General features: G+C 40.8%; 1 protein-coding gene across 1 annotated transcript in view; it reads left to right on the top strand.

The window, feature by feature from the left end:
* Positions 1-14,487, top strand: part of MAN1A2 (mannosidase alpha class 1A member 2) — a 158,387-nt gene extending 143,900 nt beyond the window's left edge. Inside the window, exons 12-13 of the mRNA XM_076347531.1 lie at positions 7,772-7,887; positions 11,609-14,487. Coding sequence (XP_076203646.1) covers positions 7,772-7,887; positions 11,609-11,741 — 249 coding nt within the window. The 3' untranslated portion in view covers positions 11,742-14,487. The remainder of the gene's footprint in view (positions 1-7,771; positions 7,888-11,608) is intronic.
* Positions 14,488-14,830: the final 343 nt, after the last annotated feature.

Raw genomic sequence — 14,830 nt, forward strand, 5'->3', positions numbered from 1 at the left:
GTAGTTGTAGAGAGCGATGAGGTCTCCCCTCAGCCTCCTTTTCTGCAGGCTAAACAACCCCAGTTCCCTCAGCCGCTCCTCATAAGACTTGTTCTCCAGACCCTTCACCAGACTCGTTGCCCTGCTCTGGACGCCCTCTAACACCTCAACGTCCTTCTTGTAGTGAGGGGCCCAAAACTGAACACAGTATTCAAGGTGTGGCCTCACCAGTGCCGAGTACAGGGGCACGATCACTTCCCTACTCCTGCTGGCCACACTATTTCTGATACAGGCCAGGATGCCATTGGCCTTCTTGGCCGCCTGGGCACACTGCTGGCTCATGTTCAGCCGCCTGTCAACCAGCACCCCCAGGTCCTTTCCTGACAGACAAGACATAGATGGATAACTCCTTTGTCTGATAGATTATGGGCTATATGAATAACTAGGCTTCATTTTCACATGACAATATAACATTCTAATTGTAAAAATTATTTGTAATCCCCAAAAGACTTCTCCTTTTAAATGCTTCTGAGGGCCGAACTTGTGAGCCTTTTCTGGTCTTACGTTTCTCACTGCTTCCACCTGCTGGTCTGTACTGGGGTCGTGCAAAACTCATTTGCTGGCCAAGCAGTTTCTGGTCATCTTCCAGATCTGAGTGGCCATTGGATTACTGCAGCTCCTCCGCTTCCTTGCTACAGCTCCAGCAGTCTTTGGAAACACAGCTCAAAGCCAGTTTCGGAGGTGAGAATAAACATTAAAGATAACAAGACACTAATGAAATATTTTGAGTACAGCCAAAGGAGATGAGGGGAGAGCAAAGGAAGAGATGAACCAAGAGCCTGGAGAAACTTTATTCTGCAGGTGAAAACCAGTTTTGCTCCAGAGGCAAGAGACCCAGAAAAAGTACTTGGAGCAAGAGATCTGTTGAGAAGTGTACATCCGTTCATCAGGTGGAAGATAGTCAAGGCAGGTTCAGAATATTTAGCTGAGCTCATCCCTATCCTTCCCTCAGCACAGTTACAGTCACGTAGAAGAGTCCAAGTATTTTAAGATTGTGTCTTAGTCTTGGTTAGGTTTTGCCTTGTAGACTGTTTTGTTATAACCAACTTTATGGTATTCTAAAGAGAGGTTCCACATTTGTGACACTTGTATTCCAGAATGCATTGCCGCTCTCTCCAAAACATCAAACATTGAGTCACATCATCTCTCCTGTCCAAACCATGCATGTTTCTAAAATGACAGAGAAACAGATTTAGTAACCTACTCCTTGCCAGCCTGTGTACTACAAATGCTTGCTGATCTAACACCAGCTCCTGTCAGAAGCCATGGCTGGATGATCTAAGCTGAGATTGGGTCCTTTGTACTAGGTTAAAGAATTACAAATGTAAATTTTTCAGGCCAGAATCTGCCTCTTAAGCACACTGCAAAACATGTCTTTGAATTGCATTTTGTTCAGTTTTCTCCATTTGCCTTCATATCTTGGTTCCCATTAATGCTTTCAAACCAAACCCTCCCTCCCTCCTCCTCTGCCTCCAATTTTATCTGTGTGCAGGGTAGGATTTTATTTTATCCTTCTGTCAACCTGCATCAAAGTTGTGTAAATCAAGCAGCCCGTGTGCTTAACTGCCTCTGTCCTTACAGAGTGCCTTTTTTTGCTTGCTTCCTCAATAAAGAGTTTCTTTATCCAATATAGCTGTAAAACTTTTTTGAACTCTTTGTAAATGGTTTTGCATACCCCTCCCTCCAACAATTACAGATTTTCTTTCCCCCACCATCATAATACCACAGAAGCTTGGGAAGCTTTTTGTTCCCCAGGGTTTTCTGTTCTGTTTATTATATAGATAATAAATTCTTGTGTTTACTCCTCACACCTACTCACTACTTTTCCCTTCTTCCCTACCACACACAGCTCTGGTTGTGTTTATTCCTCCATTTATAAATAGAGAAGAATCTGGTATGACACGCAGAGCAGTTGGCTTGCTGCACTTGTACAACACTGTCTGTATTTGCTTTCCTTTTGCCTTTCAACCACTGAAGCATACTTTGAAACCTGTATTACAGACTTCTCATGGTGAATGATAGTTTCTTCATCAGAAATCTAGTAGTTCTTTTAAACTTTTGGGGAAACTGAGTTTTGTTTCTGAATTCTAAACAGTCTTATTTTTCTACATTGAACCTGGTGTAACCTGGTGTTTGATGAGTGAGTTCTTGGTGGTCTCCCCTGTTTGCTTCTTTGAATGGATGAATACGTCCCTACCCGAATGGATTTGGGTTAGTTCACTGATACGTTAGAGGTCTGCTTCTGTCATTTTAAGAAGTCTTCAGAGATGATCCAGGATACATTGCAGAACCACCTGGCTTTTAAGTATACTGCATTACTTAAGTTTCTTTAGCACTCCCAGCCCAGATCTCTCTCTGCCTTTTATCAATGGGAATTTGCACAGAGGGCTGGATTGTGTGTGTATGCAGATCTTTGTACTGTACTTTCTTTATCTATTTCACCATTGGCAGCTTCTTTTTGGCTTTATTATCTAGATTTTTGGACAAAACCTGGGCATTTTAGTGCAGGTGTTGTGCTTTGACCAAGGCCTGTTTTGTCACATCTCTCCAAATCCAATGTCTGTGGGGAAAAAACAAGAAGTTGAATCTTACATTCCCTCAGTGATCATAAATCCCTGTGACAGGGTCTCTATCTCTTTCCTAATAAGAAAAGGCTAATTATCCCTAATACTATACTTAGTACTAGAGACAACATCCATCTCAATTGTATCGGTCCAGCCAAATTGGATGATGGTATGCTGGGGGGCTGGCTGAAGTATTACAGAAATACGCATGCAAGATATTCAGGGTAAATACAGAAAATTACTAAAATCCTTCTTAGGCTAATTATTTGAAAGCAGTAAGAGCCACCACTTCACAATAGGCATGTAAAGCCAATTACTAATCTAAGCCGTGTGAATGAAGGGTTCAACTGTTTGGGGACTTCCGTATCTGACTAAGTAGGATTGCACCACAGAGGCTGCAGAGTTCGTTCAGAGTTTCTACTTACAGTGAAAATAATATACAAGACCTCAAGTTCGGGCTAACTTCAGGCAATTTGAGGATTGACAGTAAGATGGAGTGGAAAGACCTACAGCTCTCTACTTAGTGAAGCAAAGTAGACAGAAGAGAGCCAGGCATAGGTTGGAGGTGAAACATGGGTTCACAGTTCATGGGCTGGAAGCTGTGAGTACCACAGAGAGGTGCTTTGGGGAGGTAAGCTGGTGAAGAAACTGGCATAGTTTTTATGAGCATGTTGTTGGCATAGTCAAGAAGAGCCACATATGCAACCACAAAACCACCCTCAGAGGAACTGAGGGAGCTGGGGTCTGATCTAGAGGCACCTCCAATTTTAGTTCCAAAGAATTTAGATCAACTCTGACCTCCCCGTATGTCACAGGCTCAGAAATGTCACTTTGCATCATTTCTGAGCCAAGACACATGTATTTGGCAAGAGTACACTATTGCATATTCTTCTGTTCTACTCTTGATTTGAATAAAGAGAACTGGAAAATCCACTTCTTTTGGTAGTTTGTTCCATTATTTAATTACTTGTGCTGTTAAAAATACGAGATTTATTTCCCATTTGAATTTGTCTAGTTTCAGCTGCCAATCACTGGATTTTCCTATGACTTCCTATACCATATTAAAATGTCTTCTATTCCCCCATGTTTTCTTTCCAAAGAGTTTTCATAGATTGTAATAAGCTTACTATTGAGTCTACTTAAGATGCTAAACAAATTGTATTATCTCCCATTGTAAAGCATTTTCTCCAAATGTCTGCACCCACGTCAGTTCATCGTCCTTTTTTAAAAATGAATTCTAGAATTGCATATTCCAGTTTTGTCTTTACGCACAGCCCTGTGCAAAAGTAAAATTATATCCCTGCTACTGTTTACTATCCCTGTGTGTGCACCTGCCACAACATCCTAGCCGGAGCTCATACTGGATTGTCTCATATGGCCACTGAATTCTTTTAAGTGTCTCTACTTTGCAGGCTAATCTGGTTCTGCAATTACACAGCCTTTATGTCTAGATTTAGGATTATGCGCCTGGTTATATGAAACTCACTTAGTTTGGGCCCCAGTTACTACCAGATTACACTGACCGCTGTTATTTAGCTATGTCATTTTGCCAGCAGCAGTGTTGCAGTGATTGATAAAACTTCAGACGGCTCCTTGTGGATTTCTGTGAGAAGCAGCTCTATTTGTTGATGATTTTACATTGCCAGTTCATTCTTAGAGCACTGTCAGTCAGTTTTAAATTAAGATAGTGATATTGATATGGTATAGTGCTGCTTTGTCTTATCATAAAGTCTTACGGTACCATGTCAATTGCTTTAGAAACATTTAAGTTTATTACACCTCTGCAGTTACCTTTATTTACCAACTTGTAGACCTCAAAGAATGAAATCAAGCTTGTGAGCAAGATAGTTTTCTATAAAACCATGCTGATTGGTGTCAATTATCCTCTTATTCTTCGGTATTATTTTACATGTGTTGCTGTAATTGTTTGGGACTAACATCAGGTATGCCATCTTAAAATTATTCAGCCTGCCGATGCCTCATAATAGTAGCATTGCCTTGATACCCTTCCAGTCATCTAGGACTTCCCTGTATTCTAGGGTGCAATAAATTTAGCATCACTTTATCAAGGAAACTGGTCTTCAGCTCTTGAGTCAAAGAGTATCCAGGTGGCAAATAGATGCCTATACACCAAGTACTCTGAGATCTGTGTGAAGGCAGAACACGGCAAATTTCAAGTGCCTTTTAAGCAACTTGTCTACAGCACCAAACTTTTCGGACAGTGTCCTGAAGTTCTGTACACCTCTGAATCAAGGACAATTTGTTAATCCGTATTTGGATGAATAGCTGTATAGCAATCTTTCAGAGGAATTTTTCCTCTACAGTTCATTACTACCTGCAGGGTATAGATCTCTGATCAACTAGGATAAATCCTCTGCCTATCCTGAACTCCAGTCTAGCCAGTCTGTCTCCCCAAGGAGAAATTTTTGAAGATACAACACTACTTGGTAATTGTAAGGAGAGGAAAAAAAAAAAATAAATATAAATCACACATTTTCTTTCTTCAGGCTTCTAGGCCTGCTAGCTTCACCAGTGTTGCACTTAGTTATCCAAGCATGAGGCCTCTACAGCACAGAGCAGGATCTCAGTGCTATCTATTAACTACAGTCTCCGGAATAAACGAGTTGTGTCTCTTATGCTGACTTGGGGATTTAATTCTTGAGGAGGAAGGAGACAATGTCTTAATAGTGGTACCGTTTGTTCCTTCTTTTCATTTTGCCACAATCACTAGCAAGTTTCTCCTGTCCGAGCTGTGTCACACAGTGTCAGGATTGCTGAATTGTTGACCAGAGGAACACCTGCAAGGTCAGACTCTGCATGCTAGAAATTTTGGCAGGATTGTAACCACTGGAGCTTCCCCCTCCCTGCATCGTGCCACACTCCAGAGCACAGACAAGGTCGTGTTCTGCAGTATTATAAAAAAGGGGATAGTGGCAAGAGGAGGCACTTTGTTTCTTGCCTAGAAAGCAAAGTGCTTTGGCTCTTGTTTGTTTATATAACACCTGCCTAGCGGCTGTAGGACCTGTGGGGAGGAACGTGCAAATGGTTCCATAAACAGCGTATGCATTATTTCTTCAGAAGTTGGCCAAGCAATTAATTTTTTTCTTTTCCTTTTTTTTTTTTTGTTTGGCTGCCATGTGAGATAGCTAGCATCACTTGTGGTGTGCAGGAGCATGCAGACAAAGAGATTGTCATGCGTGTGATGCTGTTGGGCTAGATGTGTCACAAACACCTTTCTCTCCAGACTGTAGAGAAAACCTGGTCAACCCAAATCCCAACACGTGAACAGTCTCAGTGAAGCCCTAGCCTGCACCAGTAACCAGATCTGAAAATAATTCATCCAGACACTTTCTCCTTTTAGGCTCAAGTCCCAATAAAAAAGGGAGTGTTTCCATCCGAACTTGGAGAAAGCTCCACTTGAGATAAGGAATTACAGTGAGAATTAAATATTGCCAAGAAAGACTGTACCTTTCTTGGCATAAGCTCAGGCTTTAGAGCCACAGCCATTCCAGTAATATCCTTTTGCCAGTCTCTCCTCTTCCTTCTTTAAAAATCTTGGTCTTCAGAAATTTGAAAGAACTTTGTACAGTCTGGATTATTCTTTGGTCCATGAACAACCTCACATTTCTACAGGGTAAGAGTGTATACTAGGAGGAGGTTAGCTGTAGTACCTGATGTGCTGTGACTTACTGTCCTAGGTACCTTGCTCATTTGCCTTTTCACTTTTCCTCCCGATTTCAGTGATGGCATCTGCCAGCATTCTTCATGCATGTGTCCAATGGAAAATTCTCCTTTGTTTCCCAGTATTTCTTGTATGCAAAGGCTATAGTAAGGACCTTGAAGAGTTAATTTTGATTGAATTTGTTTTCTCTGTATATAAAGGGACATCATTCAAAACTTACTTGCTCCCCTGCCTTGACTCCCCTCAGCTTCCATTGAGTATAACTAGCAAAAATCAGAATTAACAAAAATCTGGGCCTAAAGCACCATGTGGAGAGAAACTTCATACAGGCTAATGGGCTGAATCATAGATTACTGAACTAGAGGTAGCTACGTTCAGTAGTTGGTAATGACAGACATCCTGAGCCAAACATTTTCCTTCATCACTGTGCCTTTTCTGTCCCTGCATGAATCTATTAAAAGAGTTGGTCTCTGCTGAGGAAGCACTGCCAAAGCAGCAGGGAAGCACAAATAACCTGTGAATCACTTCAGAACCATTTCTTTGGGGCCCGTTTTAATGGCTGATATCCTTGTGTGCTGTAAGGTCGGGCATGTGAATGGAATAATGAAAGCGTAGGCAAGAGGTGCTCTGAGCTACTAACACGTTCTTTCCAGTCTCCTCCTCTTCCATTGTGCTTTTTGCAGTACTGTGTTGGAGCTGACTAGCTGGGTGATTTGTGAATCACGGATCCATTGGCCCCTTTCTGCATGGAATGTTTGTGGATTTAAACTTCATGCTTTAAATATAAAGAGCTCTTCTGCAGTCCAGCACACAAGCTGACTTGAGTTTCAACTCTGTAAAGGGGAAACGGAGAAGAGCATATGTAGGAGATGGAAATGTGGGGAGAAAGCAGCAGCTAGAAGAGTTTATAAGATGAAATCAACAGTCCCTAAAGATGAGTACAGTATTTTATTCCTACTTTCAGTAAGTCCCTATGACTAGCTACTAGTCACAGAGTTCCTATAACTCTTCAGACTCTTCCAGCTGCAAAATCCAGGGACGTTTGTCATCTTCCTATGCACCTTATAGCACATGTTGTGTTGATTGACTAATGGATGTTCTACGCAGTGTTACCTATGAGGAGCCATACCAGCTCAGAGCAAAAGTCTACAGAGTCCATGTCCTGTCATCACTATCAGTCAACAGTAAATATCCAGGAAAGAAAGTATGCTTCCCCAGAATACTTTCTTAGCATCTAGCAGTTTGCCAAATGTGGTGTCGTTAGTAGCGCTGGAGGGATTTTACTTCTGTATGTGTCCAGTCCCTTATTTTTTTGGGGTCAGCATAAACTGTTAACATCCACAGCATCCTCTGACAAGGAGATTCACAACAGAATAATGCAGCACGGAAAGAGCTACCTCCTTTGTTGATCAAGCCTGGTCCTTTAATGTTTCCAAATTTTGCTCTACAATTGAATTCTCCTTTTCTTTTCCCTTCCTCTTTGCAGGCAATTGACAAGTATTGCCGAGTCAGCGGTGGCTTTTCTGGTGTCAAGGATGTCTATTCCTCATCTCCTACATATGACGACGTACAGCAGAGCTTTTTCCTTGCTGAAACTTTGAAGTAAGTTCTCTTCACTCTTGCATCTTCCTGTAAAAGCTAGCATCTAAATTCTAGAAGAATGCAGTGGCTCAACAAATAAACTATTGTCTTGTCAGGGTGGTTTATGGTTTGGGCTTTCTTTTTTTCCCAGCTTTAGGGTCCCAGATCAGCCCATTTTACCAGCAGAAATACAAATGGAATTTCCCATACAAGAAGCTTATGCTGAGAGCGCTTTAGTTTTTAAGACTTCTATTTGATTTCTGGCATCAGAGGAGAGGTTATCTCCTTTTAAGGAATTCCCTTTGCAAAAGACATTTTTTTTTTTTAGATACATCGACTTGACATGTCTTACACAAGTATGTGCCATGCTCTGATATTGTAGAACCTGTTTATCCTGTGTGTGTCACTGGAAGGGAGTAAATGCATGGGACAAAAGTCCTTTGTGCCCTTGGATGATTTTTCTGTATTTATCCCACAACTTATTTTTCTAGAATGCTAGTAAGTGTAAGCAAGAATATCAGGCATATTTTATAATCTCTTACATATTTAAATATTTTCAATTCAGTCAAATCACCTGTAATCCACCCTGCAGCAGCTAATGTACTCTGCATATTTGGTTCAAGATAAAATGTTCAAAGTCATTGGTCTTCCACTATGTTTCTTTCTAATTAATAACAAAAAATGCTATACTAGAATATGCCATAACCTCTAACTTATGGAGATGATACATACAACAAGAAAAACTAGTATAAAGATAGGAATATGTTACAGGGATTTTATTAAGAGATCCATTTTTAAAACAGCTAGCGTGTCATGGCTACTCATCTCCTTCATCATTGACACAAACCAGCTCTCAAGAGCACTCTTATCACACAGTTGTGATCGCTCTGGGGTTTTGCCTATGAAGCAATGTCTTCTCATGTGTGACAATTTTCTTGATAGTCAAGTTACATCACTACATTTGGTAATATAGTTCTGGCATTGAAATCTACCAAGATTCCTGTACTGGTTACCTCCCTGAAATATTGTGAATTGTCTACTTTTGGAAGAAAAATGTCCGAGTTGGCTATATTCCCTATCCCTTTTTTTTCCTCCTGCATAATAGTTTGGAGAATGTTTTAGTTGGTTAAATCCATAGACAGAAGCTACTGCTGGCAGTGTGAATGAGGCCAGAGCTGCTATTAGGAGACATAGTTGTTGCCTCTGCTTACATATCCATGCCACTTTCTGCCAACGTGTGATGGAAGGGATGATACATATGTTGTTGCACAAACCTGTCAGTAGCGAAGACTCATTAAGGTGCCCTTTCTGTCTTTACAACCCAGCGATATGACGAAAAAACAGTTGTAACTATTTGGCAGTCTAGCATGGCATGCAGGCTTTGCAGAATAAACAGAGTTTCTATACAGCAGCAGAGTTTACAGTATCAGCAATATCAAATTTTCAGGTTTTAGCTGTAGCTGATGTATGTAAAGATTGATTTTGTGTATTGGAAGCTCAAAATGCAGTGGGGAGAAAGCAGGTCCTGAAAGTCGCAGTACGGGTGCCTACTTCAGGCACCACAACATGTTTCACTGGCAAGAAGGGGCTCCAAGTTCATCACGGGTAAGGGGAGAGTCTGGCTATTCTATCCTTCTGCTGGGTCCTTACCAAATTCCTCTACATAGTCACAATACTTTTTTTCCCCATGTTACCATTATAAAAGAAAGTCAGCCACTGCTGCCTCCTCTGTTGTCTTCATTAGTTTTATTTCACTTACTCCTTCAAGTTCATTTTCTGGAGACTAAAAGCTATACTCCCAAAGAGAGAGGCAGCAGTTTCAAACAGGTCCAGTCAGAGAAGCAATACCTCCCCAGGAGCTGGTCTTATATGATTGATCTGCCTATAAAAGGCAAATCAGAGAATGAAATTTGCTCCTAAGGGACTTCTGCGGTGACAGCGCTGACCTTTGAAGTATCGCCAGAATCCTGTCTGCATCTTAAATAATCACAAGGAGATCTGCAAATTCACTGATGCATCACTCAGTAACTGGATGTACTATAGTGCAAGCATTGCAAAAGAAGGCAGTTCTAGGAAGGAACTCAGAAATTTTTATTGGCTTTTGGTTTGGATCATTTCCCGCTTGTGGGACAAAACGTTTTATTGGAGAGCTGGATATTAGATGTTTGACATTGATGCGATTTGCATAGCCAAACCAGAAACTGGTATCACCTTGAGATAAAATAGACAACGTAAGGTCAGGATAGCTCAAATGGCTATGAAAATAAAGACAGAAGGATTGGGTGTGATGCCATGAGGAAAATGAAGATGTCCCTCAGAAGAGGGGCATAACGTGTGTTACGGAATGCCTGCTGTGATCTTTTCTGCTATTGATGATAACTTCTGCATCTTCATTCCTCTCAAATTCAAAATTGATACCTCTCCCAAACACGCATTGTTGCTGCTCGGATACTTTGGCTCATCAAAGATACTCGGCAAATTATGAGAGTTTGGGCAGTCTGAGTTGCAAGAAGGTGGCTGTTTGAGTGGGAAGGAGCAAGACGTAGAAATAGGTTGCTTAAGTTGTTCAAAGGAAAAGCGTGTATCAAATGAGGAAGGTGAATTTGAGTAAGATGAAACATTGCTACTGTGGTGAAAAAGAGTTTGAAGAGCTGCAGAGGGAGAAAGCAAGGTAGGAGTAAGGAGGAAAGGAAAAGCATGACGCTTTAAAGATGAATGAAAAATGTAGAGAAAGAGACTAGACGTGGGACAAAACTGAATCATATGAGCAAGAATTTTTATCTGTAAACAGTTAATTGGTGAGGAAGGGAAGAAAAAGTAGAGCTTCACTGACTGGGTTGTGCTGTGGATACAACTGGCAAATAAAGGCAAGGGGAGAATGATCAGGCAGTGACACATGACTGTAGACAGTAGACACTACCAGCATCTGATTGAGAGAGCGCAAAGTAACAGCAGCCTCAGCAGAGCGAAGGCAGAACAACATGTGTGCACATACTGGATGTGACAGAGCCCACTAATGGGAACGACGCCCCTTCCTTGTCACGTGCTGCAAGACCTGTCATTTTCTGGATGGCAGGAAAGCAAGCTGTAGCAGGAGCTGAGAGGTCCTGTACACCCATGGTGTTACGCTTGCACTTGCACAGTCAGGTTTTCTGGAACAAGGGAAATGCCTTTTGAATTTTAGCAATTGAGTTTGGAAGCCTTGACAAAGATCCCTACCACCATCATCTCCTACAAGGTATAGCACAGCCACATTAAGTGTGTATTAAGAAAAAAGAACCAAGAAACACTCTTCTTCCACAGATGTCCAGAAACCTTAATTTTGTTACATGCTTCATTTGCTCTGCATTGCTTTATAACGTCCAACATTTATGAATCCCCTCTGCACAATATATTGGCCCATTTCCTTCCAGCAGAAGCTGAACTGGCTTCCAGCACAGTGATGACAAGTCAGATATCTGGCAGGGCTTGGCGGCTTCTTTTGTGCTTCCTCAAAATCTTTGATTTGGATTAAAAAGGATTAGTTATTTCCAAGTGGGTTTACTCCATTAAGAAGAATTTTTTGTCAACTTCTTCTCTGCTCCCCGTCCCCCAAATCCTTGTGCTTGGTGTCTTGATGTTTGTTTTACATTGCAAGTTTTTGAAAGGAGTCTTGAAAAACAAAAGTTACTTGGAAAGATTAAAATGCTGTCTTTATAACAACTTAATACCCACCATTTTTCCTCTCTGTCTTGATATCTAGGTATTTGTATCTGCTTTTCTCCAATGATGACCTTCTACCATTAGACAACTGGGTTTTTAACACAGAAGCTCATCCTCTGCCTGTTTTACATTTAGCCAACACCACATTGTCAGGAAATCCTGCATATCGATAAAAACAGCTCTATGAAGAGGAGGAGAGACTGTTTTCAGCTCTGTTTTGTTTACATGGACCACTTGAGACTTTAAGCAGGAGAGGAGACAGACACTTGATAAAACTAGACCTCTGAGTCAAGCAAGTACCGGCGTGAGAAACAAAGCTCTTCAACATATAGATAAGTTAAAAATTCTGTTTTATACATGACCAAAACACGTTAGTGTGGTATTTGCAGGACAGAGACTTCGTGCGCTTTGAACACTAGCAAGACATGGAATCTACTGTTTAATATAAACGCAGCAGCATAAGGAAGAAGAGGCTTTCCCGTCCAGGGAGAGGAACTTGGTGCTGCTGCTCCTGGCTGTTGCAAGGAACAACACACCAGTCATCTCTTCAGATCGGGTGGGTTCCAAATACCTAGATTTTATTTTTCTTTTTTTGTGTTTGATGATGGCATGAACAAAGCAACAACAAAAAGCAACATCACTGCACCAGCAGCATCAGGATTTGAATTTTTTTCTGTACCTGTCTGAATTTTCTAAGGAGCATCTGTTTGACCAGACTGGCAGCCATTCTCAGGGCCTCTAAGCTATTAAAACTAAACTATAAACTATAAAAACTATTGCCTCCTCATTTTCCCTTTCCAAAATAATGCTGAAAGATCAGTGTTGTATGTTTACATCCAAAAAAACAATTAGTAAGCGTTTGGTTTGTAGTTCACTGTCAGCAACGTGGGCTTAGTTCATTTGGCAAGCCTAAAGTCACAGAGTCTGGAGCATATCGCAGGGGTAGGAAGGAGATGAAGTCTCCCTTCCTCACAAGTCCTGTCACATGGAAAAAACCATTCTCTTATTAGTCCCGGTTCTTTTAGCTAAACAAACAGAGACGACAACATGAGAAAAACAGTCTCTCATGATTTATATAACAGGATACAGTATATGGCACTTAAAAATGCTCCCCTTGAGCTAAGCAGCAGGAGTTTGTTGCTTTGTATTTTTCCACACAATCGGGATTTTTCCTAAAAGTTAAATTTCATAGAATCATTAAGGTTGGAAAAGACCTCTAAGATCATCGAGTCCAACCGTCAACCCAACACCACCATGCCCACTAAACCATGTCCCTAAGCAATTTCATTCTTTGGATACTATTCATGGAACCTTCTTTGCAGGTATGGGTATGATAGAAGCCCAAAACTGCCTTTGATTTAGTTTACAAAACTCCTTTTCTTCTCGGTGCTCCAGTGCAAAGCCAACGTGATCTTCTTTGGAAACAACATAACATCTCTTACATATGAGTGGAAAAAGAAACTGAAGAGTCTCTTCTTCCATTAGTTTATGAGAAATGAGATGCTGTTACCTGCATGGGTTTTTTTCTGAGTACTCCTAGGCTGGGCTGGACAGTATCACTTAAATGGAGTCTGCTTCAGTCTTCACTTACTGGCTAAAAGAAGTTTCGTCTTTTCAAGTATATCTCAATCTCTTTTTTTTACCATTGATCCAGAATCCTTACAGCTCAAATTATTCTTTTTATGCCCCTTTATAGCTCTCAAATCCTTTTGCCATGGTGACTGGCCCCTTTGCTGAAAAAGAGCTGTGAGGTGCTCCTTTCCCTCCTAATTAATGTGCAGGTTCAGCCTTTAAAAAGTCTTGATTGTGTTTTCGTACTAACATGAGTGGAAGAACTCTTCAGTGAGCTACAGCAGTACAGCATCAGATCTAAAGGGAGTGAGTGCTATTTCTCCCCCTCAAAAAATGTTTATATATGAAGTTTTATATATAAAAGCTTTTCTCTCCATCATATTATAATATATCTGACTGTACAGTATAGTAGAATTTCCCCCATAAAACTTTTCTTGGCTCATCTTTGACACTACCTTAGACACAGAAATCATCACATGATCTAAGAAAAAATGCTATCAGATGCTTTTTTCCAGACAGTTACTTTAGCTTAAGAGGAGAAAGACATCGATCTTGGAAAAAACTCCCATCTCAATGATTTTACCTTAATACCAGTTACTTAGTTACTGTAATTTGCAGCAGTATCTTAAAAATAATTTGAGAACTGATAAAGTAATTGATATAGTAAATAATACTGATTCAAGTAATTGTTTATTTAAAATTAGAAGTAGCTTAATAAATGGATTCTTCTTACTGGTCCCTCATTAATTTATTTTTCTAATTAGTATTCAGTGACTTACTGAAGAGCTAGTCATTTTCCAAAGTTCAGATACGTTGTGTTTTCAAGTTGAGTTTTTCCCATCCCGTGAGAACTGTTACTAGTTTAAAGCTGCACTCGATGGATTGCCTTGTTCTCCTAAATCTCTCTGGGTACAAAGGAAAAAGAGGAAAAGCAGACTATTCTATTTAAAAAAAAAAAAGAAAAAAAGAAAAAGGCACTTTCACCCCATACACCCATCCCCATACACCTCCTGATAAATGCAGATGTAGAATGGCTGCCAGTCTTCAGAGAAAGGTCAAGGACAGAATTCTGGAGTCCCAGAAACAGCAAACTTCTTATCATTGTTTGCTGCTCTTCCACCCTCCTCGTGTGAATTAAAGAGCGACCCTTCACATTAATTCCTCTATGAATCCCAATGGGTTAACTCACTGCCACAAGAATGCTTGAATTGAGGACCTAAGCCATTTCATGTTATGGGATGGTATTTTTCTCAAAGCAGATGTACAGTACTGCTATTTCTTCTTTGTGTAGACAAGCAGCAGCTACCAAATAAAGGACACTTGTTTCTCGTTTTCCAGTTACCCCAACGGCTGTCAGTTTCTACTCTATCACTCTTTAAAATACAAACTATCCTTTCCCTCCAGAAGCTACTGATGTGCATAGTGTATCAAAAATAATGCATTTTATGGACTAGTTGCTGTGTCATTCATGAATCTCTCCAGCCTGAGATTTCCTAGAGCAAGCTGAGTTTGGAGGTCATGGGTTCTGAGCGAGGTGGGTGCGTAATAACCAAGCACCACGGATATTGAAACTTCTGACTGAAGTGACATGCCCTCGTTCTGAGTCCTTCACAGAGAAGTAGGTTCTGATCTGCAGAATGGCGTTATGTGCAACCCAAAGTTCAGACTGTTTTCCCTCTGGGTACATAAG

Source organism: Aptenodytes patagonicus, chromosome 1 (assembly GCF_965638725.1).
Source record: "Aptenodytes patagonicus chromosome 1, bAptPat1.pri.cur, whole genome shotgun sequence".
NCBI classification, from domain to species: domain Eukaryota; kingdom Metazoa; phylum Chordata; class Aves; order Sphenisciformes; family Spheniscidae; genus Aptenodytes; species Aptenodytes patagonicus.